The sequence below is a fragment of the Parambassis ranga genome, chromosome 19 (genome assembly GCF_900634625.1).
Source record: "Parambassis ranga chromosome 19, fParRan2.1, whole genome shotgun sequence".
In the NCBI taxonomy this organism is placed as follows: domain Eukaryota; kingdom Metazoa; phylum Chordata; class Actinopteri; family Ambassidae; genus Parambassis; species Parambassis ranga.
The window spans coordinates 16,707,702-16,733,036 of record NC_041039.1 but is presented as its reverse complement, the minus strand read 5'-3'; the positions used below and the strand labels follow the sequence as shown (position 1 = coordinate 16,733,036).

Here is a 25,335-nt window from a genome sequence, read left to right as displayed (position 1 = left end):
AATCATGTTGATAAGTAGTTTTTCCATGTGCTGCTGCAAAGGTGAGTCTGTACACCTGTACCTGGCAGACGTCACCCGTCCATGCTGACATGTAATGTTTGTTGTGTCTCTTCTCTTCTTCAGGCCTTTGGCAACGCTAAGACGGCACACAACAACAACTCCAGCCGCTTTGGCAAGTTCATCCAGGTCAACTATCAGGAGAGCGGCACTGTCAGAGGGTGAGACACACACACACACACACACACACACACACACACACACACACACACACACAGACACACACCAATAATATGCTGTTGTTGTAAGAAATATGAATGAATTCTTGCCTTTGAATTGGCTCTTTGTATTTGCTTCTAGAGCGTACGTAGAGAAGTACCTGCTGGAGAAATCCCGTCTCGTGTACCAGGAGCACAATGAGAGGTGAGTGGGGACAAGATGAGCTCTCTGCTGAAACTGTTCGACTGCTTTTGGCAGATTACCAATGCCATCATTGAGATACTCACATATTGCTTCCACCTAATTCTTAAGAACACATTAAGAAGTCTTTCCTAAAGCTCGTTTAACTTACTAAAACGGGCATTGACCATAAAATGTTCATGCAGGTCGACTGTCTCACAGCGCCTGACACTAAAAACCTACACACTGCAGAACCGTATACAAACTGCCCACTGACCTGGTGGGTGCACCCAGTTTAGCTGCCAATATCTCCATCTCATTGGCTGATTGGTTCATTCTAAGGCCGATATCTGCTGATATCCATGTAAATTATCAATCTATTAGGAATAAACATGAACCTCTGTCGCCCAGAGGCTCAGCTGCTTTTCTTGGACTGAAACATACTCACGTTTAGAGTATTGTAAAGCAGCTGGAAGCAACCATGTGACGTGTACGGGCACAAAAATCGATAAAAAAACATCAGTCTAAACTTGTTTAATGGATTTTTTCCTGCTGTGAAAAGAAAGGGTGAAAAGATGAACTCTTACAGTAAGAAACTGTGTGAGGCGTGCATAATTGAAGAAATTTGAAACACTGAGCCATATTCTGACGTGTAAAATCCATGTCTCTGATTATCTTTGTCCGAGAAACTCAATACTGCAATCGGCTCCAGTCGCTCTGCAGACTGAGGATGTATCGAGTCTCCATCTGAAATAGGCCTTTGCCCTTTGGTTAACTATCAGGTTTTCCGCACGGCTTCTAAAAATACTTTGCATAGTTACACTTTTAAAATTTGGCTTCCTGAATTTGAGATATCTCAGTGTAACAACAGCCTTCTTTTCACACTAATCCATTGTCTTTCAATCACTCATGTCCAGGGCAGGAAGCACATACAGACAAAGGTCTCTGTCTGCACCTAAAAATAATTTTTCTGCTCTCAGGCGACAGACACACCCCCTCAGCCACCCATCACTCCCAGATGACAGTAAAAGTCACTGATCCTGCCAGCATAATGTGAGGGGACCCAACAGTGGTCATCCAATCCCTCTAACCCGGATTGGCCCAGGGTTTCTTATTTCATGCTGATGACAGGCCCTGGCGGCCATATTGATAGGGTAGAAACTGAAGACAGGACCTCCCAGATGGCTCAGACCTGAAGCACTGAGGTGGGAGAGCAGTAAGGCTGATGATAAACTGCAAACTATTTTAAATCCCGAAGCTGCTTCCATGACAGGTTGCCTCTGTGTGACCCCAGTGCAGCGAAAAAAAACATTAGGGAGTAAACTTGCTGAGCTTTCCAGGAATACTGTCAGGGTAAATGACTCTGCACTCTGATGGAAGAGCAGAGGAGTCAGGAAAAGGTGCAAGGCCAAGTTAGTATTGTCTGAAATCATTCTGTGCTGCTGTTTACACTACAGCTAGTGTGTATGAGCTGTTTTTTTAACCAAAAATGGATGAAATTTCTGGCCTAAATGAGAGAAAAGTTGCAGATAGAAGCAGCAGGAGCATCAAAGCCCTGTGTTACAAGACTTTTTTAACCCTTGCATGTTCAACCTTTGCTTGTTGGTTACTCAAGACTAACTAGAAGGTTACTGTGGGAGAGGATGGCACTTTCAAAGGAGGACTGATCAAGCTAACTTGAACGATCAGATCGATGAATAGAAGACATGTTTTATTAAACTTGTAGTGTTGATGGAAGCTGATGCTGAGTTCTCAGGAAGAGGGTGACATTGTATGTTCATCAGTCTCAAAGCTCATTTTTAACACAGTGAAATATTTTCTCATAGATTCGTTTTAAATGGGATGGTGGCAGAGTGTGAATAATACCTTGGCCCATCAAAATGGCTGTAAAAGCCTGATTTGAGTTGAGCCTGTTGTCAGGTCATTAAGAATGATGTGGGGTCAAGGGCACAGGTTTCAGTCCTGCTGGTAAAAGCCCCTTTACCCGGACAGGTGGATTCATCAAGCAACCTGATCTGCCTCATTTATGACCAGTGGATGTTGAGTCCATGTGTTATTTACCTACATATTTGTAATACACAGAGCTCCAAAAAGGTGGTGTTCATAATTCAGCATGTTATGTAGCAGATATTATGTAACAGCAGAACAAAGACACAAATGCTCTTTCTTCCACATTCAGGCACCACCACTGTGACTATATTTCAGTTTCGAGCACCCATCTTTCTCCTAGTGTGGAATTCTATAATATCCTCCCTGGGTTTTCTAACTTTCCACCACTCCATCAAACCGTCAGTGTCCCTCTGCAGAGAAGAAGAAGTGAAGCTCGTTTCCAGCTGTAATAGAATTTCAGCACATTGGCCCAGGCCCCAGCCTTTGTCACGGCTAATCATGACTCGCTACCTCCTGCCCACACGCCACACTGCAGCTTTGTTTGGTTTGTAACGTGAGCCCAGCGGGTCAAAGGTGTTCCATGTTTAAAAACACACTGCAGACTTTTATTGGGCCAAATATTCAGGCATGGTTTTTGGATGTGACGTGCTCACTTCATCCTCTGTGTGTGTGTCTGCAGGAACTACCATGTGTTCTACTACCTGTTGGCCGGAGCCAGTGAGGAGGAGAGGAAGGCGTTCCACCTGCTCAAACCTGAGGAATACCACTACCTCAACCAGGTCCGCTCAAAACCACACACACACACACAGATGTTTCTACCGTGGCTATTGTTTATGGACGTTATTGTCTTCTTTCTCTTCCTCTCTCTGCTGAGCCTCATTCACCCACTTATCATAACTGGAGCACTCAGAAGTGTTGATTAAGTCTGTTCATAAATTCAGCTGTTCATGTGTGTATGTGTGTGTGTGGTTGGGTGTGTGTACATACTTGTGTACCTGCTAACCCCCCCCCCCACATATGTGAGCATCTTTGAGCATGTGTTGGCAGCAGATGTGTCAAAATTTGTGTTCCGTCTCTACAGCAGCACGCTGGAGACTAAAGGAAAAAAAAATCTTTTTTCATCTCCTAAAAAAGTAACACATCCTCCCCCGTTTTCTTACCATCCACACAACAACAACAACAACAACAACAACCCTGCCTCCTGCTGTTGGCTGCTTGTTACTATGCAGCTCTGTTTCCATGGTAACTACTGAAAAACTCAGGCGTTAATCTGGCGATGGAGTTGCTCTCGTGCACAGGGCGCCAGCAGCTGTGTGTCAGAGCGCACGTGTTTATCTGAGAGCACACACACACACACACACACAGAGCAGTGTCACAAAGGAGCCAAATGATAGATTATCCACATTTAGCTCAGAGATGGACGTTTTTTCTGTCTCTGTAACTCAAATATTTTTCAACTTTATTTTTTAACTTTGCATCATATTTATCTTTCACTGTGTGATACATTACATCAGCTGCTCATTATCGCACACAGCCTCAGTTTCTACTGGTGTGTAATGGTCTGTTTCCGTGGTTACGTCTGAAGAACAGACCGGTCCTTCAATTTTTGATTTAATTATTGTGACGTTGGCTGTGTGTGTGTGTCTGTGTGTGTGTGTGTGTGTGTCTGTGTGTGTTTGTGTCTGTGTATGTGTGTGTCTGTGTGTGTGTGTCTGTGTGTGTGTGTGTGTGTGTGTGTCTGTGTGTGTGTGTCTGTGTATGTGTGTGTCTGTGTGTGTGTGTGTCTGTGTGTGTGTGTCTGTGTGTCTGTGTATGTGTGTCTGTGTGTCTGTGTGTGTGTGTCTGTGTGTGTCTGTGTGTGTGTGTGTTTGTGTGTGTGTCTGTGTGTGTGTGTCTGTCTGTGTGTGTGTGTCTCTGTCTGTGTGTCTGTGTGTGTGTCTGTGTGTGTGTGTGTGTCTGTGAGTGTGTCTGTGTGTGTCTGTGCGGGAACACTTCAGTCGTCCTCACATATTGAACAGCATGTGTCATTTCTGTCAGTGACTCTTGTGTGTGTCTGTGTGTGTCTGTGTGTCAGTTGTCCTCACATATTGAACAGCATGTGTCATTCCTCTCGGTGACTCTTGTGTGTCTGTGTGTGTCTGTGTGTGTCTGTGTGTCAGTTGTCCTCACATATTGAACAGCATGTGTCATTCCTCTCAGTGACTCTTGTGTGTCTGTGTGTGATTCAAGCCTTCCTAACCCGCTCTGCCTTGCTTCCAGATGACAAAGAAATCACACAAACTCCACTGGGACAATTACTATGAGAGTGAGCTGGTCAGTATCATGTGGGTGACGAGCTGTTTGTGTACGTCTGTGTTCATGGGTGTGTCCTGCCACGCTGGGTTTTTGGTGCCCGTCTTGGTCTTGTTGTCTCTTGGCTGTCTACACCCGCCTGCTTTCAGTGACACGGAATAAAGATGGAGGCGACCTGGGCTGACCTCGTGTTCCCTGGAGAACTGCCTCCGATATGTTTCAAGGGATTCCTTAGTGTTATCATAGAATTGTGGGTAAATTTGTCTCAGTGGCTTTAAATTCAGAAAGAGAAACATCTCTTCATAGGTTCAGTCTTTGTGTGTCTTTACCTCTTTTCTTTCTTCCTCAAACGATAAGGAATCCCTTCAAACTAATATTTGGCTTTTTGATGCTTTGCTGATGGGAAGTGGATGATGTTAAACATGGAACCTGCCATCTTTGAAGGGAAGGTTCAGGATGTCACCTTCACACCGACACTTACAGCACATCTGTGAGTTCTAGTTTAACAGCACAGCAGTGCAGTTCAACACATCAAGCAGGCAGTGTTCCTGAGAGCACAGGACGGAGGGTGTGTGTGGATCTGTGTTTTGGCTTGTGTGGGATTTCTCTTAAAGGTAGGGGAGGAGATTCTGAAACTCAGTGAGAGTCAGCCAGATTTAAGGTAAACACACGCCCCTTTCTCTCGGAGCTCAACCCGAAGCCACGCCTCCAATCACATGGATGCCATCACCTGAAGACGAGCTGCGGTCTGTGACTTCGGCCATCATGCATGTACCTCTCTGGTGCACAGAGCAGGAAGAGAGTGACAACCAGCCAATACTCCTACAGGGTCCACCCGGAGGATTGGCTGATGTTTTTATGTTTTATAGCTTCAGATGATTCATATTCTTCGTTTTAATGAGAAACTGCCGAACTAATCGGTTGCTGTCGGATTGTAAAGAGAAGTTACACTAATTTAACACAAAGTGCATCAGAGTGAGACCTCCTACCCGACCTTTAAGAGAAATGATAACAATCACAATTTGAGAACTACCTCAGATGAAAAGACACAGAAACACATACAGATTCTTGAGATGCTACCAATAGTGAGAGAAGCGTCAACAGAGCAGCTGTCATAGGAACTCACTAAAACATTGACTTCTTCACACTATCCCATCCACACAATGTCCCCGCCTCCTGAAACTTCCTCCTAGGTGTGTGCTCCATCTTCTGTGTGTGTGTTATTTCACTGGTCTGCCACTGTCTCACCAGCCTCCACCTGAGTGGAGTGAGGAATGTTTGGTCAGTGGGATTTGTTGTGTGTGTTTAAAGGATTCAGAATCTCCTAATGGAGATTACGTTACTTTAAACTGTGCCTGCGAGCAAACACTTGACATGAGAGCTGGTCAGTGTAAACACGACTCGTGGTCTGACTTTGGCTCTCTGCCTTACACTGTTTTTCACTTTTCAAGAATGAGATGAGGAGATTGATGTGAAAGTTCTACGATCCATCCATCGCCTTAACCCACTTCATCAAGTGGAGCGTTTCACTATTCTAGGACTTCTGGTAAATTGTTGATCATTAAAGTGAGGATTAAATTAAAACAACTGTTCAAGACAGTAAACTTTAACTGTAGTGTTTGTGCTAAGCTAGGCTAACCACACTTCTATTTGTTTATTTTTTTCTAAACCTTGGCATTATACAGATCAGCGTGCCTTAATGAGCGATATAGTTGGCATTCCTCACATCTCATTTATAATTCTGTCAGAATACTCCTTTAACCCTTTAGAGCTTCTTGCAGCTTCTCTCACAGTTCTGTCTCTTCTCTTTCTGCCTAACGCAGCCATCCCCTTTTTTCTGTTTGACTAGGGTCAGACTGTGACCTCATCAGTCTGTGACCCCTACTGTCCAAGGATGATGTCACTGTCTTCACAAACACAGAGGGCTTGTCTGTCTTTGACAGCTGTCTGAGCATCTGACCAACCCTCAGGGCCTGTTTAACCTTTGACCTCCACCACTGGTCAGTGTGGCTGCAGTAAATAGAGACGCTCAGCACTTTGAGCGTTGCACAGAGCCTGGAACTAAAAACAGAAAATAAACAGCATTTGACTAAAGATCCCAAAGACCAAACATTTTCTGGACGTCTGTGCGCTTGATGTACGCCGTCGGTGTTTGGTTGTGGCCCTCGGTGGCTGTGGGTTTGCATTCTGTGCCTGTTTGGGTGTCTGTGGTTTAGTGGTCGTGTGGAATGTGGAGTGACGAGGTGGCATGCTGTTGTTTGGCACAAAATCTTCTGGGTGCTTCCACAATATAAATCATAACTAAGTCATGGTAAGTACTAGAAAAGCCTGGAAAGCTGGATGCACATGTATATAAAGTGTGTTTAACAGGAGTGATCTGTTAGAAGCTCAATGGGCACAGTCAGCTGGGCCTCTGGCTTGATGTAATTTAGTGTGAGCCTGCACCCGAAGTGTTGCAACTGGCTTAAAATTTCAAGTGAGGAAAGAATCTTTGTTTAAAATAAGTGCGAAGGACAGATTGTTTCTTAATCATCTCTTTACTGCAGTCAAGAATTGATTTTTTTAGCTGAGGTGTTGAGTTTCAACCAAAGTATTCCCTTGCAACTGCCAAAATTGATCTCTTTATTTTCTGGACTTCCTTCAGTACATCACTTTGTGCTGTTTGGCGCTGAGCTCGATCCTACCCGGCAATTTAAAAAACCGTCCTTTCCCGGGTGCTACCGTAGCTCGAGAAGCCTCAAAACCCCTTTTGTTGCAATTGGAGAAATACACCGACTGTTGGCCCTGCAGTTCCTGACAAGTTGTAAGCCAAAGAACAACAATGGAAGGCAGACCAGTGTTGAACGGTAATGGGCAGAAGAGGCAGATCCAGAGTGTGGATTATGGGTTCCTGTGTCTTCTCTCGCTGGCCGGTCGCTGTGGTATGTGCTAATTACAGCCTGAGAGAGCCTCGCTGCTGGAGCAGAGACACGCTGACTGACCGGAGGGGTCAGGAGACACACACATACACATACCATGTATATGTACACAACCACTCAGTGCTTCACTAAAGCACTCATTTACTGTCTCAGTTCATTAGTAAACAGTGTCAGTGTCTCACACAATGGAATGAATGAATGAACAGAGGCTGTTTGCATCCTTGACTGAAACAAAGGCAGTATTTTTATTTCATTTAATGGCTTCTTGTGCAGGGACCGAGCGCCTGTCCAGCCCTGGCTGCATGTTGTCATGCAGACAGGTCCGGCCCAAAGTTTCTTCCTGGTAAAAGGGAGTTTGTGTTTGAGGCCTATCTTGTATATGAAATATTGCTGGAAACCCCGCTTTCTCAAATAATTGTCTTTGTTATGAAGTCCTCTGTGATGCTGATGTCTCACTTTTCTGTCGTCCTCCCCTCCTCTGTCTTTTTGTGTTTCCACCCGACACCAGCAGGACTGCTTCACGGTAGAAGGAGAGGACCTGAAACATGACTTTGAGCGGCTGCAGCTGGCTATGGAGATGGTCGGCTTCCTACCCACCACACGCAAACAGTAAGATTATCCACACCATGTGTACAGCTGCTCAGAACCAGTCACTGAGCAGAGTGACGTGATGATTTTTCACCATGCAAGCAGCTTCTTTGCAAGACAGATGTTTGTCTGGTTACTTGGTCGTTGCTCTCAAATTCTGTGAGTAAACAGGAATCAGGACGCTTTGTAAAGCAGACTTCTTGGAAGAGCATCCACCACTAATAACACTTTTTATTTTCAGTTTTAAGACCCCTGTAGCACACAAGCGTAGCCTAACGTGAATTGTACTGTAGTAACAATACATCTCTTTGTTCCTCATCAGGATTTTCTCCCTGCTGTCAGCGATCCTGCACCTGGGAAACATCCGTTACAAGAAGAAGACCTACAGGGACGATTCCATCGACATCTGTAACCCAGAGGTCCTGCCCATCGTCTCAGAGCTGCTGGAGGTGAGCACTGTCTGTTCCACCAGCACCCGATCAACAGCAGGAGTTCAATACAAATATTACAGAACCGCGTGTGTGTGTGTGTGTGTGCGTGTGTGTGTGTGCGTGTGTGTGTGTGTGTGTAATACATCTTAGCATCTGAAATTCCACAGCGCTATTTGCTGACTTTATGCTGAAATGCAATACTCTGCTGTACTTTGAAGGATAATAAAAATGAAGAATGGGAGCAGGGTTCTACCACAGGGCTTGTTTATTCTCCCTAAATTCTTTCTTTGCCAATTTGTCTCCCCAAGTTATTCCATCACATGCCCACTGGAGATGCTTAAAACTCTGTGGACTTTAAAAACAAGTAGCATCCATTAGAGTGCATGCATTCCTCTCGTCTTTCTGTATTTTCTTTTTCTTTTTTTTTTAACGCTGTGAGAAACTGTGAATCCCAGAGTTCATCTCCCACATGTGGGTTTTTTACAAAAAGCCTTTTAGAGCTGAGGACTCTCTGCATACAAGCACAGCTTGTGGTGACAGCGGAAGTTAAGAGGTGCTTCAGGCCCCAAAGAGCCGTCCAACCATCCAGGACTTTCACAAAGTACTGTTTGTGTACAGGCTATTTTCAGGCCTCTTGTGCTGGCGTGGTATTACGGAGGTGTGATTTCCCACTAGGATCATCCAGCCCCCGTCACTGTCCTGATATCACCTGCATGTTTAAGTCATATTTAAATATGTCACACGCTGCTACAAGTTTTGACATTGGTTTGTAAAGGGTTCTTAAGTGTTTTTGTGCAAAATTTTGACTCTAAAAAAAAAAGAGTTCAAGGGAAGTTCATGCAGCTCTGGGTTCAGCAGCTGGATTATAGATTGTAGAAGTAAAACTGAGTCAGGCTGTTAATAGGTTAGAGTATCTTCACTCTCATGTTGTTTATAGCTTCAGCACTTCGTCATCTCGGTATCAGGCAGCTGTGCGTGGTTCTCCGTGCCGGCTGGCAGTGCTTCTGGAAGCCTCTTCCTTTCTGCCTATGGCTCCTGTGTGTTCTGCCTGAGTAAATAGACCTGAATGTCCAGCATCAAGCCATGAGGTCTGCCGTAAACATGCAACATCATGATTTGTAGTTTGAGCAGCAGGTCCACGGAAAGATTTATGTCACCAGGTGGAGGATTGATTGAATGAATGGATGAATGGATGGATAGTGGGGGGGGGAGACATTGTTCATTTACTCATAAAATCACTTGTCTAATGATACAGAGCTGGATCCTAATCAGCTTAAATCACACAAATCATTAGCCTAAAGTCTGAGGCACAGGTTTATGATGTTTTGCTGCACGTCTTTGGTCCTGACACTGCAGACCACACACTCACACTCCACAGAGTGCAAGGTGAGATAAACATCCACACACTGCTCTGATTTACTTGGGACTGGGGGACAGTGTCACCTCCCAGTCCCCTGTTACAGACTGCAGCAATTAGCTGGATGTGCTTGTTGAGTCACTGAGCAAACAATGTCCAAACTTCGCCGGGGGGCCTCCTGTCAACATCACCGGAGGGATGTTATGACTGTGGAGAGCATGCCAGGGCTCCCCTTTACATCCCAGACCGACTCCCCAGAGATCCAGAGTGGTGGTGACGTGAGTGGAGCCACATGTGGGCCACATGCTCAGGGGTCAGTGTTTTAAGTTCAAGTTTATTTGGATGGCAAAAGGCTATTTTTCCCTTGGGACACATAAAACATTCTGAAAGCAGAGGCGGAAAACAAAACCACAGTTTAATGACATCAAAGAAAGAGGCGCAGGGAATCTGTGTTTTTGAAGTCTTCAATTTGGCAACATTCCTGCTGTGACAGTGAGTCGAAGGGCTGGAGGAGGGGTCAAACTGTATTAGTTGTTATGGGAGGAGTGGCGATGGGCAGATAATTGAAAAAATATGACGTGCATGGTGTTAGTCAGAAAGATTATGTGATTATATTGGTGGTATTTCAGCTGCAAAATACTAAAATAATTTGACAGCTTATGGTTCCTGCCTGGTTTGGGCTGCATGTATAGACCAGGGAGGAGCCCATCAAAGCTGCTGAGAAGCCATGTTTTATTGATGAATGTTATTTTGAGGCACTGTGTGTGTTTAGATGGAGCTCTGTGAGCCCGGCCTTAGTTTGCCTGAATGTGAAATGTTTTCTTATGTAAAGTGGTTCAGCAGTTCAGAACAGCTCACCCTGCCCTCACTGCCGCTGTGCAGCGCACCTCTCGAGGTGAAATGGGTGTGGAGTGATGCATGAATGGGAATGAAACCGGCTGGGACTTCCTGTTTCCTGTTGAGGTGAAACTGGAAGAGGAAGTAGAGCTGGTACGAGCTGATGGACGACTGACAGACTGGATCCTCTGAGGGCTGGAGCTGAGTGATTTAACCTGGCCCGAAACGTCTCCGTGTGAAAACTGGAAATCAGTTCAGAGCAGAGTGAGAATGAAGCACACTCAATCATGAATTTGTCGGCAACAATGACGAGCCTGAATCTAGTTCAGGATAATGTGATTCATTATTAAATTTGGGCCTTTCCTGTTGCCACTGAAAAACATGAACATGGTTCTAATGTTAAGTGAATGATTATGGATGGAATTTGTGGCTGAGATGACAAAGAGTCTGTGAATTTGCCTGCTCAGAAAAGTAAAAATAGCACCAAGTGTCATCCAAGTGTCATCTTCACATCACTGCCAACAGTAGCATAAGCCAATAAATAAGTCATTTGCTCTGGAAATAGAAGAGAAATCCAGATGTTAGTGGATGTAAGTGGGTTAAGAGAAGGTTCCTTTCCTTGGCCTTCCCTTGCTAATTTACTCTCGATGTTTCTTTTAGGATACTGAAAACAACCCTTCAGTCAACATACTGGATGCAGGTTGTGGTTTTTACATATGACACAGAAACATTGTCTTCAAAGTATTGTGTGCACTGGGTGAAGATGGCAGCCACAGCATTAGATCCAGAATATGACCATGCTTGTCTGAGGTGCTGCTTTCATGTGTTGTGGTGTTTGTTTTTACAATGAGAGCGTCCTCCGTCAGGCCTTGTTAAACTGCAGTCAGAGCAGAATCACTCCCCACAAACAGGTGCCTACAAACTTGTGTGTATTGTAGTATTAGAGCTGCAATCATTGCCGAGCAGCAGGCCTGTTACCCAGCAACCAACACATGGAAATGGAGCAGCTAAAGACCAATCACCAGGCTGCAGAATAGGCTTTGCTCTTCATGAAGGGATTACCAGGCAGTGTGTGAAATGAAGTCTGATTATGCCACCCCCCACCGACCTACTCCCTGCACACACACACACACACACACACACACACACATATGCACAACCCTCCCCTTGTCTGCTGTTTATGTCAAAACCTTTACAAAGGATGCAGCTGACAAATATATAACATAATGGTATTAACTTTAACATTAACACTTCTGCTTTAGTACATTAAGACATCAGGCAGTGACACAAAGACATGTTCAAACACACACACACACACACACACACACACACACACACACACACACACACACACACACACACACACGTGGTCTCAGCAGCAGCAGCAGCTGTTCGGCCCACTCCCATAATCCCTGAGGATGGAGGAGATGTGTGCGGTGACATCTGCTTCTCCCAGTGTGGCCCTGTCATCAAAGGTCTGTCAAGGGCCAAGTTTAGAGTCTGTGCAGGCCACATGGTATCGTACTGTGCACAGAAAACAGGGTTTACAGCCTTATCTTGCTCAAGTCAGTTTTTATTTATGTAGCGCTTTTTACAGTCGGAATTGTCTCAAGGTGCTTTACAGAGACCCAGAGCCTCGACCCCCTTTAAGAGCAACAGTGATGGGAAGAAACCTTAAGCAGGACCAGGCTCATATGAGGGAACCTCCCTGCTAATAGTCGGCCGGGCAGAGGAGGAGGAGGAGAGGAGACAGGGCAGAGAAGAAAAAGATGGCCGTGTGTGTTTACCAGGTTAAGAGTCAGGCTTCAGTCAGATGATTAAAAACAACAAAACAATCTTTTGTCCTAATTCACGTTCATCAAATAAACTTGAGAGTGAGTGGATTCTTCTGAGATTTGTGAGACCACCACTCACACCATTCTGTGATGTGCTTACACCTGTTGTTGTTTCTGTGTTTCCCAGGTGAAGGAGGAGATGCTGCTTGAAGCGCTGACAACCAGGAAGACGGTGACGGTCGGCGAGAGGCTCATCGTGCCCTACAAACTTGCAGAGGTGACCTTCTATATAACAACACTGCATGAAAACAGCCTGATCCTATATAAAAGTCCCATAGTTGACACAAGCCAGTGGCATTCTTCTCTTTGGTAATGATGCAGGGGCGCGGTATGAAAGCTCAGTGGAGCCGAAGGTTTTGTTCTGAGGCGCGTCAGCTGTGGAGGATTCTGTTTGTGTGTGCATGTCTGTGGCATTCCCCCGGCCCCCGCCTTTTTTGTCTTAAGTCTCTTTTGATAGGGGGCTCTTCCTCTGTAACTTCCTGTTTCCTGTCCAGCCAAGCAACAGCGGTGTCCACCACAAGTCTGCCAGATTTACCTCTTGGATTCCTCAGTTGACCTAAATATGCTGCTCAGATCTGCATCAAAGAGCTACTGAACAGTTCTACTTGTTTTTATGTTTGTCTGTCGTTCCCTGAAGCCTTGCACACAGCTCTGTGTGGAAGTGGAACTGGTCCAGCTCTGTGTTTGTGGCTGCGGGGTCTTTTGTCTAAGGAAGGAAATGCTACACATAGATAGGCTGTTACGCCGCCCGGCTCCACCTCCCCATCTCATCTACAGACTTAGTTTTGCCCAACAATGGTTGCTCCCGCTCTCTCACACCCCCATCACTCCAGTCATGTGGTCTTGACTTAGGAATGTGCAACCTCCACTGGAATATACAGTACGGAGGCCAGAAACCAGATCCTGGTTCAGTCTGCTCGTCTGTGTCTCTTCCTCCTTCAGTCACACATGTTTCAGGCGCATAAAATCACTTTTTTACACAAGCAGCAAAACCTAATCCTGGATGAGGGCTGCACCTAGGATGACCCCTGTCCTCCAGCCTCTGGTGTCACTCCTTTAAAGTTCCCTCCTGTCCTTTTCTGAGGTGGTCTTATCTCAACAAAATGTAAAGGGACAGACAAGGACAATCAACGTGTTCTTTAATATAATACACAAGAGCACACACACACACACAGCACACGAATAGCGAAAGCCAAGCCTTGCCCTGGTCTGACCGGGGGCCGTGGGAGCGAGCTTAGGCCACCTGTGGAATCCATGATACGCCTGTTTTTATACAAAGGAAATGTGGAAAGAAAAGAACCTGGCAAATGTTGCTGCTTCTTCTCAGAAATGATTTCTTCCTACTTGGATAAGAAAGGTTGAGAAAGTGTGTGAGGCAGCTGTCCCATGCAGCCACAGCCAGGATGGGAGATTTGGATGAAGCCCGCCTCGTCTGCCCTGCGTGAACCTCAGTGAGCTGCAGAGCACAGGCTGGCAGTTCTCTAAAGGACTGGATGACTCCGCTTCAGTTCTGTGTCATGTGGCACTTCTGTTTGTCCAAGACTTCTGTGATTTTTTTTACTTTTACCTGCTAATGATATTTGGCCATTTCATGAAGTGTAGTCCCTCCGGAGTGCTGCAGGAGGCTGGAGCCTGCTCCTGCTGACACCAGCTGAGAGGCAGGTTTCCTGTGTATTTATAGGGCAAATGCAGAGAGATTAATCTGTGGGAGGATAAACACATCTGAAGTTATATAAATATTTATGGTCAAACCATGGCAAATTAACCCCTCAGCTGATCAGATTGTATGTTGTTTAGACACAGACAGGCGTGACGGAGAGATGAGAGAGCATCGAATGTGAGATCATGTGTGTGTACATCAGTGTGAGATCATGTGTGTGTACATCAGTGTGAGATCATGTGTGTGTACATCAGTGTGAGCCATGTCCAGATAAGCAAGCCGTGTAACTTTGACGTTTGTGATGGCGATCTAGATAATCTGACTCCACAACTTCCTTCTTCCTGTTTGATACAAGGAAAAGGAAGAGTGTGTGTGTGGGAGGTTAAGGAAGCCTTTTTTTGTAGTTTCAAAGTGGTCAAAGGCCCATGGTGAGAAGACACAGCCACAGTGCTCAGGGAAAACATATCAGGACTCACGTGTGGGTAATGACATAAACAACAAGTGTGTAAAACTGAGATGAAAAAGAGGTCGGCAAATTGCGGTGAAACACACACAGAACATCCAGCAGTGGGGAAGCTGGCGGGCCACGTGCAGGACGGACTCATGCTGGTGGTTCACACCTCCTGTGGTTTTCAAGACAAGGAGAGAGAGAGAGAGAGAGAGAGAGAGAGAGAGAGAGAGAGCTGGAAACAGATAGAGCAGCAACTTCCCCTCCCAGACCCTTATAATCACAAACACCAGCTAAGACCCGGTTTAACTACCAGAACTGTCAAAGTTTACAAAGGTCTCTGATAAAATCCTGCTAATTATTTTGTCAGCTTCTTGGGTGGGCCTCTAGTTAAACAGTTTTTCTTGCAGCCATGTGCCCTTCGAGTTCCTAACTGGTTCCATTGTGGTGAATAATTAAATTACATGGCAGGGACAATACATGCTCAGTGAGCATGTCAAATGTTCACATCGGATCTGCCAATCCCCGGTTCCTGCTGATGCGCTTTAAACATCGAAAGACTTGTATTATTCATAACAACCTTACGTAACTTCGTGAGCAGCGTCACAGGCCTGGCAGCTAAAAATATCACCAGCAAATCAATAATGCAGGAGTGAAGAGGCAGCTTTTAAAAATGCAGTTTTGCTTCACCACAGCAGATTTCAGAGTTCTTAAAGGGGGCGGGGGTCATCCCAAATTAAGAAGCTGCTGATTGGTTTTAAAGACCTGACTCCAAGCTAGGGAGTGAGTGCAGTTAAAAAGCCATCAGGGAAAATGTGGAGTTCTATGGGGTTTGTCTTTTCAAGCCGCCCTCAAGTGGAGACTCAAGGAACTGCAGTTTATTAACAGCACTGAGGTGTGTGCTGCTGACAGAGACTCAGGCGCTGCCAAAATGACAGCTGCCAGAGCCTTCCAAAGGGCTTCAAGAACTGGTCTTCAGAGAACCTAGGGCTGATGTCAGCTAACTGTAATTATTTACAGTCTGTGCTCCTTCTACATGCAGATGTTGGCAGGCTGCAGTAGTAGGTGATGATAGCAAGACAGAAGCAGGGCATTTGTTGAAAAGTGATGCAGTTCTAACCTCTGACTTTTCATCACTAGTCGACACTGATGGTTTTACAGTCTCTTCTCATTTCCTTTTCTGATTGGATTACACTGAACACAGTCTTTAATTTGGGGTCTCTGCTGTAAATAAAAACTATTTGGGCTTCCTGATGTTTGACCGAGGTGAAGCACATTTCTTTTGTCTTGTTCCACTCCCCATGCAATCATAACACTTAGAGCTGCCAAAAAAACTGCAGTCCAAGGCAGCTCTGCTTATGTTAGCTTAGCATGCTTTCCATCACGTCTACAGAGAGCAAGAGAGAGAGAGAGAGAGAGGATAGTTGCTGTTTGGCTTGTTGAGATGTAATAATGGGTCTGGGTTTTTGTTTCTTTCTTATGGATCAAGAAGTGATCCATAAGAAAGTTGTCCAAATAGTGATCTGGAGCTCTGGAGCTGCTTAAAGCTCTGGCTCCTGACTGAAAACACCTGGAGTGTTACAGCACTGTGCACAGACACAGGCTGTGTGTTTAACCTTCACACCTCCTGTAACAAACCAGCAGCAGCCTCGGATGAACTTCAGGTGTTTCTGTCTCAGACAGGCTGTTAGCACTGATGCTAAGTTAATTGTGTTAATTGTGTAAATAGACACGATGAGTCATTATGATTTACAGTAAATATGAAGGTGCACGTAGCAGCTTGTTAGCTTAGCACACATTCATTATTTTCTTGATCTTGACTGTGGACTTTGTTCTGGATTTTTTTCGGACCTTGGTGGTTTCCAGGCCGTTTATCTTCCTCGTCATAGGATGATGAGGCTGATCCTCTTCCAAAGGAGTGACACAGTGAAGGTTTCTGTGCAGAACTAACCCTGACAGCAGCCATCCAGCAGAAGTAGTTGTACAATGCAGATACAAAAAGCTGCACACCATGAAATGAGAATAAACCTGTGTGTGTGTGTGTGTGTGTGTGTGTGTGTGTGTGTGTGTGTGTGTGTGTGTGTGTGTTTAGGCCGGCACAGTGAGAGACTCCATGGCCAAATCACTGTACAGCGCGCTGTTTGACTGGATTGTGTTCAGGACCAACCATGCCCTGCTAAACAACAAGGACCTGGAGGACAATTCAAAGGTAAGGGTGAACACACACACACACACACACACACACACACACACACACACTTAAAGACAGGTAAAAAAATAACGCTCTGCTGTGTGTAGCATTTTTCAGCGAATAGTTTCTTGCCACATTCATTCAGATGTGTATATACACTGATATGTGGTCAGTGTGTGACTGTTCCACAGTGTTGTCATGTCTCCTCAGAACGACGTCCATTATTCTGATGGGGAAATATTTACTGTGTAAATCAACATGCGCTCACTCTGCATTTGTGTCCCTTTGTCCATTGTTTCTCTTTTTAATCCTTTGTGATCGTCTGTTTTTTTGACTCCCAGAGCCTGAGTGTGTGTGTGTGTGTGTGTGTGTGTGTGTGTGTGTGTGTGTTGGATTGGCAGCTGGTGAGGCATACCCAGTGGGGACATCTAAAGAATTAGAAAACAGATCGCTTAGTGTGTGTGTGTGTGTGTGTGTGTGTGTGTTGATGTGTGTGCCAGGAACATTTGGGCAGATGGCATCAAGTTCCTCTCAGCTCAGTTTACCCCCTGTGGTCCTCTGATCCCAGTACAGTGTGTGTGTGTTCTTATATTTCTCATGTTGTGGGGACATTAATCAGCTTGCATGGTCAATGTGCAAAGCATAGAATACCCACTGAACCTATATTGTGAAGACTGATTCATGTTTCAGCAAATGAATCTGTAATGTGACATAAACACGACTGTGTGTGTGTGTGTGTGTGTGTCCCTCCCTCACACTGACATCATCTGTGTGTGTGTGAGGTCAACGAGGTTGCACTTTCCGTCAAGGTCATTGTTCTTCTGTTCAGATACCAGTTTCTATAGCAGCCTGTGTCCATGTATGTTTGTATTACAGTCCTTCAGAGACACATAAAGCACAGCTTGAAGCAGCGTTCACAGTGCATTTCCTAATTAGAAGCCTTCTTTGAGCGTAGCCTCCCTCAGATGGTGCATATTAATGATATATGGGGACATGAATCTTGCTGACACCCAGGGGGCAACCGGGACAGTCGTGCTGTAACGAATGGGTTCGAAAAAAGAAACACATTATTGAAATTAACTCATTCTGGTGTTTACATACTTGTCATACTGTGTGATGACTGAAGTATGGAAACAATAAAACCAGTTGTGTGTCCTTTCCACCAGATTCTGTCTATAGGAGTTCTGGACATCTTTGGTTTTGAGGATTATGAGAACAACAGCTTCGAACAGTTCTGCATCAACTTCGCCAATGAAAGGCTCCAGCACTACTTCAACCAACACATCTTTAAACTGGAACAGGTACAGTTCCTCTCCTCTCCTCTCCTCTCCTCTCCTCTCCTCTCCTCTCTCCTCTCCTCTCCTCTCCTCTCTCCTCTCCTCTCCTCTCCTCTCCTCTCCTCTCTCCTCTCCTCCTCTCCTCTCCTCTCCTCTCCTCCTCTCCTCTCTCCTCTCTCCTCTCCTCCTCTCCTCTCCTCTCCTCTCTCCTCTCTCCTCTCCTCTCCTCTCCTCTCCTCTCCTCTCCTCCTCTCCTCTCCTCTCCTCTCCTCTCCTCTCGTTTCCGTTTCCGGTGAGTGTGAGCGTGAGTGGTGGTGGCGGTGTGTGAGTGGCGCGGAGTTCAAACTGGTTTTCTGGTCGGTTTTTCAACTGGTGTTTCTACTGTTACTTTCTGCATCATCAGGTAAGACGGTTTTCTTTACTTTTCTGTGGGGTCTGGTTGCTTTCGGGAGGTATGGCGTCTGTGACGCCGCCTCCAACTATCCGGCAAGGTGCGCGGATAGTCCCTCCAGACGGCTCGGTCTCCGTGGAGGAGGTTCTGTTGGCGGCAGGTGAACAGGTAGGACACGACAACATCTTGTTCGCCTCTCGTATGAACAAGGCGGTTGTCGTGTTCCTAAAAACGGAACCTCAGGTCCACCAATTAATTGAGAGCGGCGTGTTCCTCGGGGACCTGTTTGTGCAGGTGTCCCCGCTCACAGCTCCCTCAACGCGGATCACCGTATCCGGCGTTCCGCCGTTCATACCTAATGAGCTGTTAGAGAAGGAGCTCCGCCGCTTTGGAAAATTTGCCAGTGGGTTTAAAACGGTGAGCCTGGGGTGTAAGGACCCCAAACTGAAGCATGTCCAGTCTCTGAGGAGACAGGTGTTCATGTTCCTGGACTCGCCGACACAGACTCTGGAGGTGTCTTTCCGTGTGAAGCAGGGTGACGCTTCCTACATGGTGTACGCGAGCTCAGGACAGATGAAGTGCTTTGAGTGTGGTGATGTGGGGCATAAGAGGTTTGCATGTCCTCATAAGCAGCAGGGAGCGGGTGCGGGCGGCCCCGCTCGCGCCGGGGCGGCGGATCCGCCCGACACCGCGGCTGGCGGGTCTGTCCCCGGCGCGGCGGAAGCCGCCGCCTCTGCTAAAATTCTTGCTCCGGTGACTGATGTAAATAACGTGGTGATTGTTACAGAGTCAGAGAGGTCCAATGATCTCATCAGTACCGGGTTGAGCAGGAGTGAAAGTCAGCCTGCAGGTGGTGTCATGAGCTCCTCTCAGGCTGCAGACAATAACGTTGCAGCAGAGCTGGTTGGGAACATGGAAGTTCCTGCAAAGCCTCACACTGATCAGGAAGCAGTCTTCAGTGAAGAGGGCCTGCTGTCTGCCAGCCAGGCTTCATGTACCAGAGAAGAGATGGAAGAAGACTATGAGTCAGATAACACATCCATCTCTGGCTCTTCCAGCTTGAGCACAGACCTTTACTCATTAGAAGAGATAAATCTGTTTCTGGATGAAACTTTCAAAAAGTCTGTCAGAGTGGAGGATTATTTCAGGGACACTGATAAATTCATCAGAACAGTTAACATCCTCAAAAGACAAGTTGGTTTCGACCAACTAGATGAAAAGAAGCGTTTCCGGCTTAAGAAACACGTCACTACTCTGAGGAAAATCGGTGGCAAAGCCAGAAGAGTAAAAAAATGTAAATGATGATGCAGCACTGGGTGTTATTTTCGCTCCTCTGTTTTTTAACTGTTTTTATCTGTCTCTGTTCTTTCTTTGACCTATCTATGAGGAGCCTTAACATTGGTTCTCTTAACATAAATGGCGGGAGGGACAGACAGAAAAGGGCATTAATCTCTGAGGTCTCCAATCAAAACAGGATTGATGTGTTGTTTTTACAAGAGACACACACAGTCACACACGATGAGACAGAGTGGGGTTTATGGTGGAAAGGTCTTTTTAGACTAAGTCATGGAACAAATTTTAGTGCAGGGGTAGCTATACTTTTTAGAGAAGCTGTCGCTACATCTTTTTTATCTTGCACTGAAGTAGTGAAAGGCCGTCTGCTCATTGTTAGAGTAGCCATTGAGGACGTAGTCTACTGCTTTGTTAACATCTATGCCCCAAATAGTGGAGCGGAGAGTTATTTTTTACACCCAGTTAAAAAATGAGCTGATAATGCATCAACAGGAGCATATTATTATTGGTGGCGATTTTAACTGCACCTTAGATTTCACTATTGACAGAATTGGTGAAGAACCTCACCCGCAGTCATCTCAGTCCCTGAGCAACGTCATTTTACATCTAGACCTGCTTGATTCTTTTAGAGTCAAACATCCACAATCTCAGCAGTACACCTGGGTCAGGGTCTGCAATAATCAAGTTTGTGCAGCTAGATTAGACAGAATCTACATTTCTAAGTCTCTCAACCCAAGGTTGCTCTCCTCCAGTATTCATCCAGTTGGTTTTACTGATCATCATTTAGTAGCGGTGAGAATAGTGATTTCTTTAGGTGCACGGCCCAAGTCTTATTGGCATTTCAATAATAAATTACTGCTGGACAAAAATTTTTGTCAGGATTTTGGACGCTTTTGGGATCATTGGAGAACTCAAAAGGTTAATTTTTGTTCCCTTAAGTTGTGGTGGGAGGTTGGTAAAGCACAAATACGTGCTTTTTGTCAGCAGTACACCTCCTACTCTTCTGCCAGGATTAAAGCTGCAATTAATGATCTAGAGTTAGATATTAAGAACATAGAAAAAGGCCTAAATAGGAGTGCAGATGACATCACTGCTAGGGCTGGGTATCGATTCAAATTTCAAGAATCGATTCGATTCCGATTCTCAAGATTTATAATCGATTATCACGATTCGATTCGATTCGATCCGATCCGATCTCGATTCTGGTTAGTATTATTAAACCATTTTGAGTTGTTACCTGAATCACTTGACTGTGTATTTATGCAACATATTAATCCTAGTGTTATACTGACATTCAACAGCAAATTAATGAAGTATTGGTAGTTCATGATGACTGTAAAGACCAATCCCCCTCCCAGAATGTTGATACAATTGCTTTCACAAACATGCTGTGGGTTAGAATACAGATCCAGGGCAGCAAACGGAGTATGCCGGAGGTGTCTATACCTGCAGCAGCTGACTGCTACTGGGACACTAACCTGGTGCATTATTGAAAATATTATATTAGCTTTTTAGCTGGGAAGCTTATCTTTCTCTTTGTCGTTTCTGAACCCGAAATGGGACCAGATAGTAGCTTTGACCGTGTCGGGCGTTTTTAAAACCAGGGCTTGGCTAACGTTGTCGCTAGTGTCCGACGCCATGTTCATTGTTTTTATGTCTTCACAGCAAGCGCGCCTACGTAAATTCAATGACGCGACTAATGGGGTTAAAGTTCACCGGAGGAAAATTTATTTTAAAAAATCGATTTTTGGACGTACGAATCGATCTTTAGGAAATAAAATGAGAATCGATTTAAAATCGGAGAATCGATTTTTTCAACACAGGTCTAATCACTGCCCCTTTGCTGAAGGAGAAAAGGTCGGAGCTGAGTTCACTCCTGCAGGAGAGGGTTAAGGGAGCCCTTATCCGATCACGTTTTCTCCAGCTAAAGGACATGGATGCCCCGAGCTCTTTCTTCTTCAATCTTGAGAGATCGGTGGCGGAGAGAGTGCTCAGGTTTTTCTTGATCTCATCCTTGATGTCCTTAACAACTTTGGAGTCTTCTGGGAGGCTGGTCATCTCCTTCAGCAGCATGGCATGCAGGGGTGCGATCACTGAGAGAGTTGGGGACTTTTCTTCTGACATGACTTGAGTGGCTGTCTTCATTGGCTTCAGAGCTCTGACCACATCTTCTGCATCTGTTATGTCTTCCTCTTTGAGGCTGCACAGATCCTTTTCCTTTCTGCGGACTTCAGGTGAGAGCAGAGCGGCAGAGACTGCAGGTTGCTGCTCCAGAAAGCGTTCTAGCATTTCCAGCACACTGTTCCACCGGGTCACAACATCAATTGTGAGCTTGTGTGCTTTCAGCTGCAGTAGCTTCTGCTTTTCTTTGAGAATGCGGGTGGCTGTCGTACTGCGATGAAAGAATTTGGCGATGTGCCTCACTCTCCCAAGCAGGCGTGCAATATTAGGGAGTTTGAAACCGGCCTGCGAGGCAAGGTTTATGATGTGTGCAAAGCAGCCAACGTGGGTTAGCCCCATAATCTCAACCGCATGGACCATATTTGCTGCATTGTCAGTAACCATGACGGGGTCTTTGCTCATCAGCCCCCACTCCTCTATCGCCACTGTCATCATTTCTGCTAAACTGGCAGAACGATGGTCAGTTTCAACCTCCGTGGTCTGAAGTACGTATGAAATGAGGTTCCACTCCTCGTCTATGTAGTGTGCCGTTACACTCATGTATGATTCCGTAGCCACTGATGTCCAGGTATCACTTGTAATGCCCACCCTCACTGCTGACTTGAGCTTACTTTTTACATCTTCTTTGACTGACTGGTACATGTTTGGAATAACTTCTTCAGACAGACGTTTGCGAGACACCATAACATAAAGCGGTTCAGTTACCTTAATTAGCCGCCTGAAGCCCTCGTTTTCAACAACAGAATACGGGCGCATATCTTTGCAAATGAAGCCCGCAATCGCCTCAGTTATTTTGAGAGAACGTGCAGAATTGGCTGGTAGTTGTAGTGTTTGCTTAAGTTTCATCTGTTGTGGCCCGGTGGACGGCTTTGACATGAGATCTTGGTGATGTCGCAACATGTGGTTCCTGAGGTTGGTCGTATTCCCGCAATACTTCACTTCCATTTGGCATACCTTGCATATCGCTTTGCTTTTGTCAAGCTTATCTTTCTCTTTGTCGTTTCTGAACCCGAAATGGGACCAGATAGTAGCTTTGACCTTGTCGGGCGTTTTTAAAACCAGGGCTTGGCTAACGTTGTCGCTAGTGTCCGACGCCATGTTCATTGTTTTTATGTCTTCACAGCAAGCGCGCCTACGTAAATTCAATGACGCGACTAATGGGGTTAAAGTTCACCGGAGGAAAATTTATTTTAAAAAATCGATTTTTGGACGTACGAATCGATCTTTAGGAAATAAAATGAGAATCGATTTAAAATCGGAGAATCGATTTTTTCAACACAGGTCTAATCACTGCCCCTTTGCTGAAGGAGAAAAGGTCGGAGCTGAGTTCACTCCTGCAGGAGAGGGTTAAGGGAGCCCTTATCCGATCACGTTTTCTCCAGCTAAAGGACATGGATGCCCCGAGCTCTTTCTTCTTCAATCTTGAGAGATCGGTGGCGGAGAGAAAGCTAATGACATGCCTAAGGCTGCCGGGGGGAAGTACTACCACTGACCCAGTTGAGATGAGGAAGCATGCTATGGACTTCTATGCAGGCCTGTTTGGATCGGAACTTTGTGATCTGGAGTGTCGGGAAGAGCTCCTGAAAGATCTTCCCCAGCTCAGCATAGAGGAAAAGGCTGATCTGGACAAAGATCTGACCCTGGAGGAACTGACATCTGCCGTCAATCAGATGGAGTCTGGACGAGCACCAGGGATCGACGGCCTGCCCATGGACTTTTTTAAAACTTTTTGGAATATCATTGGTCATGATCTTCTCGGAGTTTTCTTGGAGTGTTTTAAATCTGGATCTCTTCCGGTGTCCTGTCAGAGGGCAATCCTCTCCCTGCTGCCAAAAAAGGGGGACTTGGCACTTTTAAAGAACTGGAGACCAGTTGCCTTACTTTGCTCAGACTACAAAATACTGTCTAGAGCACTCTCTAATAGACTAAAAGAAACTCTAGGCATTATTATTCACACAGATCAGAGCTATTGTGTTCCTGACCGGTATATTATGGACAATATTTTTCTAATTAGAGATGTAATAGATGTGTGTGATTGTTTTAATGTAAATGTTGGTGTTGTCTCTTTGGACCAAGAGAAGGCGTTTGACAGGGTGGATCACTCGTATTTGATTTCCACGCTTAGGTCTTTTGGCTTTGGTGAAGGGTTTGTAAGGTGGTTAAAAACACTTTATTGCAATGCACAGTGTTTGATAAAAATGGGTGCTGGGCTGAGCAGGCCGATCTCTGTACAGCGGGGCATAAGGCAGGGTTGTCCCATCTCCGGCCAGCTCTTTAGTCTGGCAATTGAACCTCTGCTGTGCAGGTTGAGGGATCGGCTCAGTGGTTTTTCTTTACCTGGGTCCTGCAGGCTTGAGCGTGCATTAGTATTGTCTGCTTACGCAGATGATGTGAACGTCTTTGTGTCTAGTCAGGAGGATGTTCGTCGTCTGCAAGATGCCCTGCTCCTTTATGAGAAGGCATCCTCTGCACGGGTGAACTGGGGTAAAAGTGAGGCTCTCCTGTTAGGCCAGTGGAGGGATCAGGCAGTGCCCTTTCTACCAGGAGGTCTCAATTGGAAGAGGGAGGGGTTGAAGGTGTTGGGAGTGTTTTTAGGCACTGAGGGCTTTAAAGCTAAGAATTGGGAGGGAATCAGGGATAAAGTGTGCGCTCGGTTGTCTAAATGGAAATGGTTGCTACCTCAGCTGTCTTATAGGGGGAGAGTCCTGGTTGTTAATAACTTGGTTGCCTCGACTCTCTGGCACAAACTCATCCCTCTGACACCGCCGAGGGGCTTCATAGAGGACATCCAGAGGATAATCCTGGACTTTTTCTGGTCTGGAAAGCACTGGATTCAGGCAGCAGTTTTATACCTACCTGTAGCCGAGGGTGGGCAAGGTCTAATTGACATTCAGTCTAAAATTGCTGCCTTCAGACTACAGACAGCGCAACAGATCCTCTACAACAGTGGTCCGAGCTGGTTAGACACAGCTCGGCTCCTCATGAGAAGAGCTGGCCGGCTGGATTACGATAAACAACTTTTCCTTATACAGAGCGAGGTTCTTGACTTATCTGGACTTACACCATTCTACAGCTCTGTACTGCAGTCCTGGAGGATTTTTAAATTTCAACGTGCAAGAAGTGAGACTCCGGGCATGTGGGTTTTTGAAGAGCCACTGTTTTGCAGTGCTTTTTTAAAGACTTTATCCCTGGAATCTGCTAGCCTGCGGGCTAACCTCAGAAGTGCCGGTTGCACTAAAGTAGGTCATTTAATGAAGCTGACTGCTTTACCGGTGGACGTTCTGAGAGAGACGAGTAAACTCACCTCTGTTCGTCTGTTCAACAGGGTGGTGGTGGAGGTCTGTGAGGCT

At 45.7% G+C, this 25,335-nt stretch overlaps 1 protein-coding gene across 12 annotated transcripts in view; it reads left to right on the top strand.

Moving 5' to 3' along the window:
- Window positions 1-25,335, top strand: part of LOC114451646 (unconventional myosin-IXa-like) — a 98,321-nt gene that overhangs the window by 46,896 nt on the left and 26,090 nt on the right. For 8 of the 12 annotated variants that reach the window (XM_028430422.1, XM_028430420.1, XM_028430427.1 and 5 more), the window contains exons 3-11: window positions 124-218; window positions 358-420; window positions 2,966-3,065; window positions 4,546-4,599; window positions 8,005-8,105; window positions 8,407-8,533; window positions 12,672-12,761; window positions 16,745-16,861; window positions 18,010-18,144. In XM_028430422.1, the coding sequence (XP_028286223.1) occupies window positions 124-218; window positions 358-420; window positions 2,966-3,065; window positions 4,546-4,599; window positions 8,005-8,105; window positions 8,407-8,533; window positions 12,672-12,761; window positions 16,745-16,861; window positions 18,010-18,144 (882 nt within the window). The remainder of the gene's footprint in view (window positions 1-123; window positions 219-357; window positions 421-2,965; window positions 3,066-4,545; window positions 4,600-8,004; window positions 8,106-8,406; window positions 8,534-12,671; window positions 12,762-16,744; window positions 16,862-18,009; window positions 18,145-25,335) is intronic. The other 4 variants (XM_028430421.1, XM_028430417.1, XM_028430424.1 and 1 more) reach the window with 3 other exon arrangements.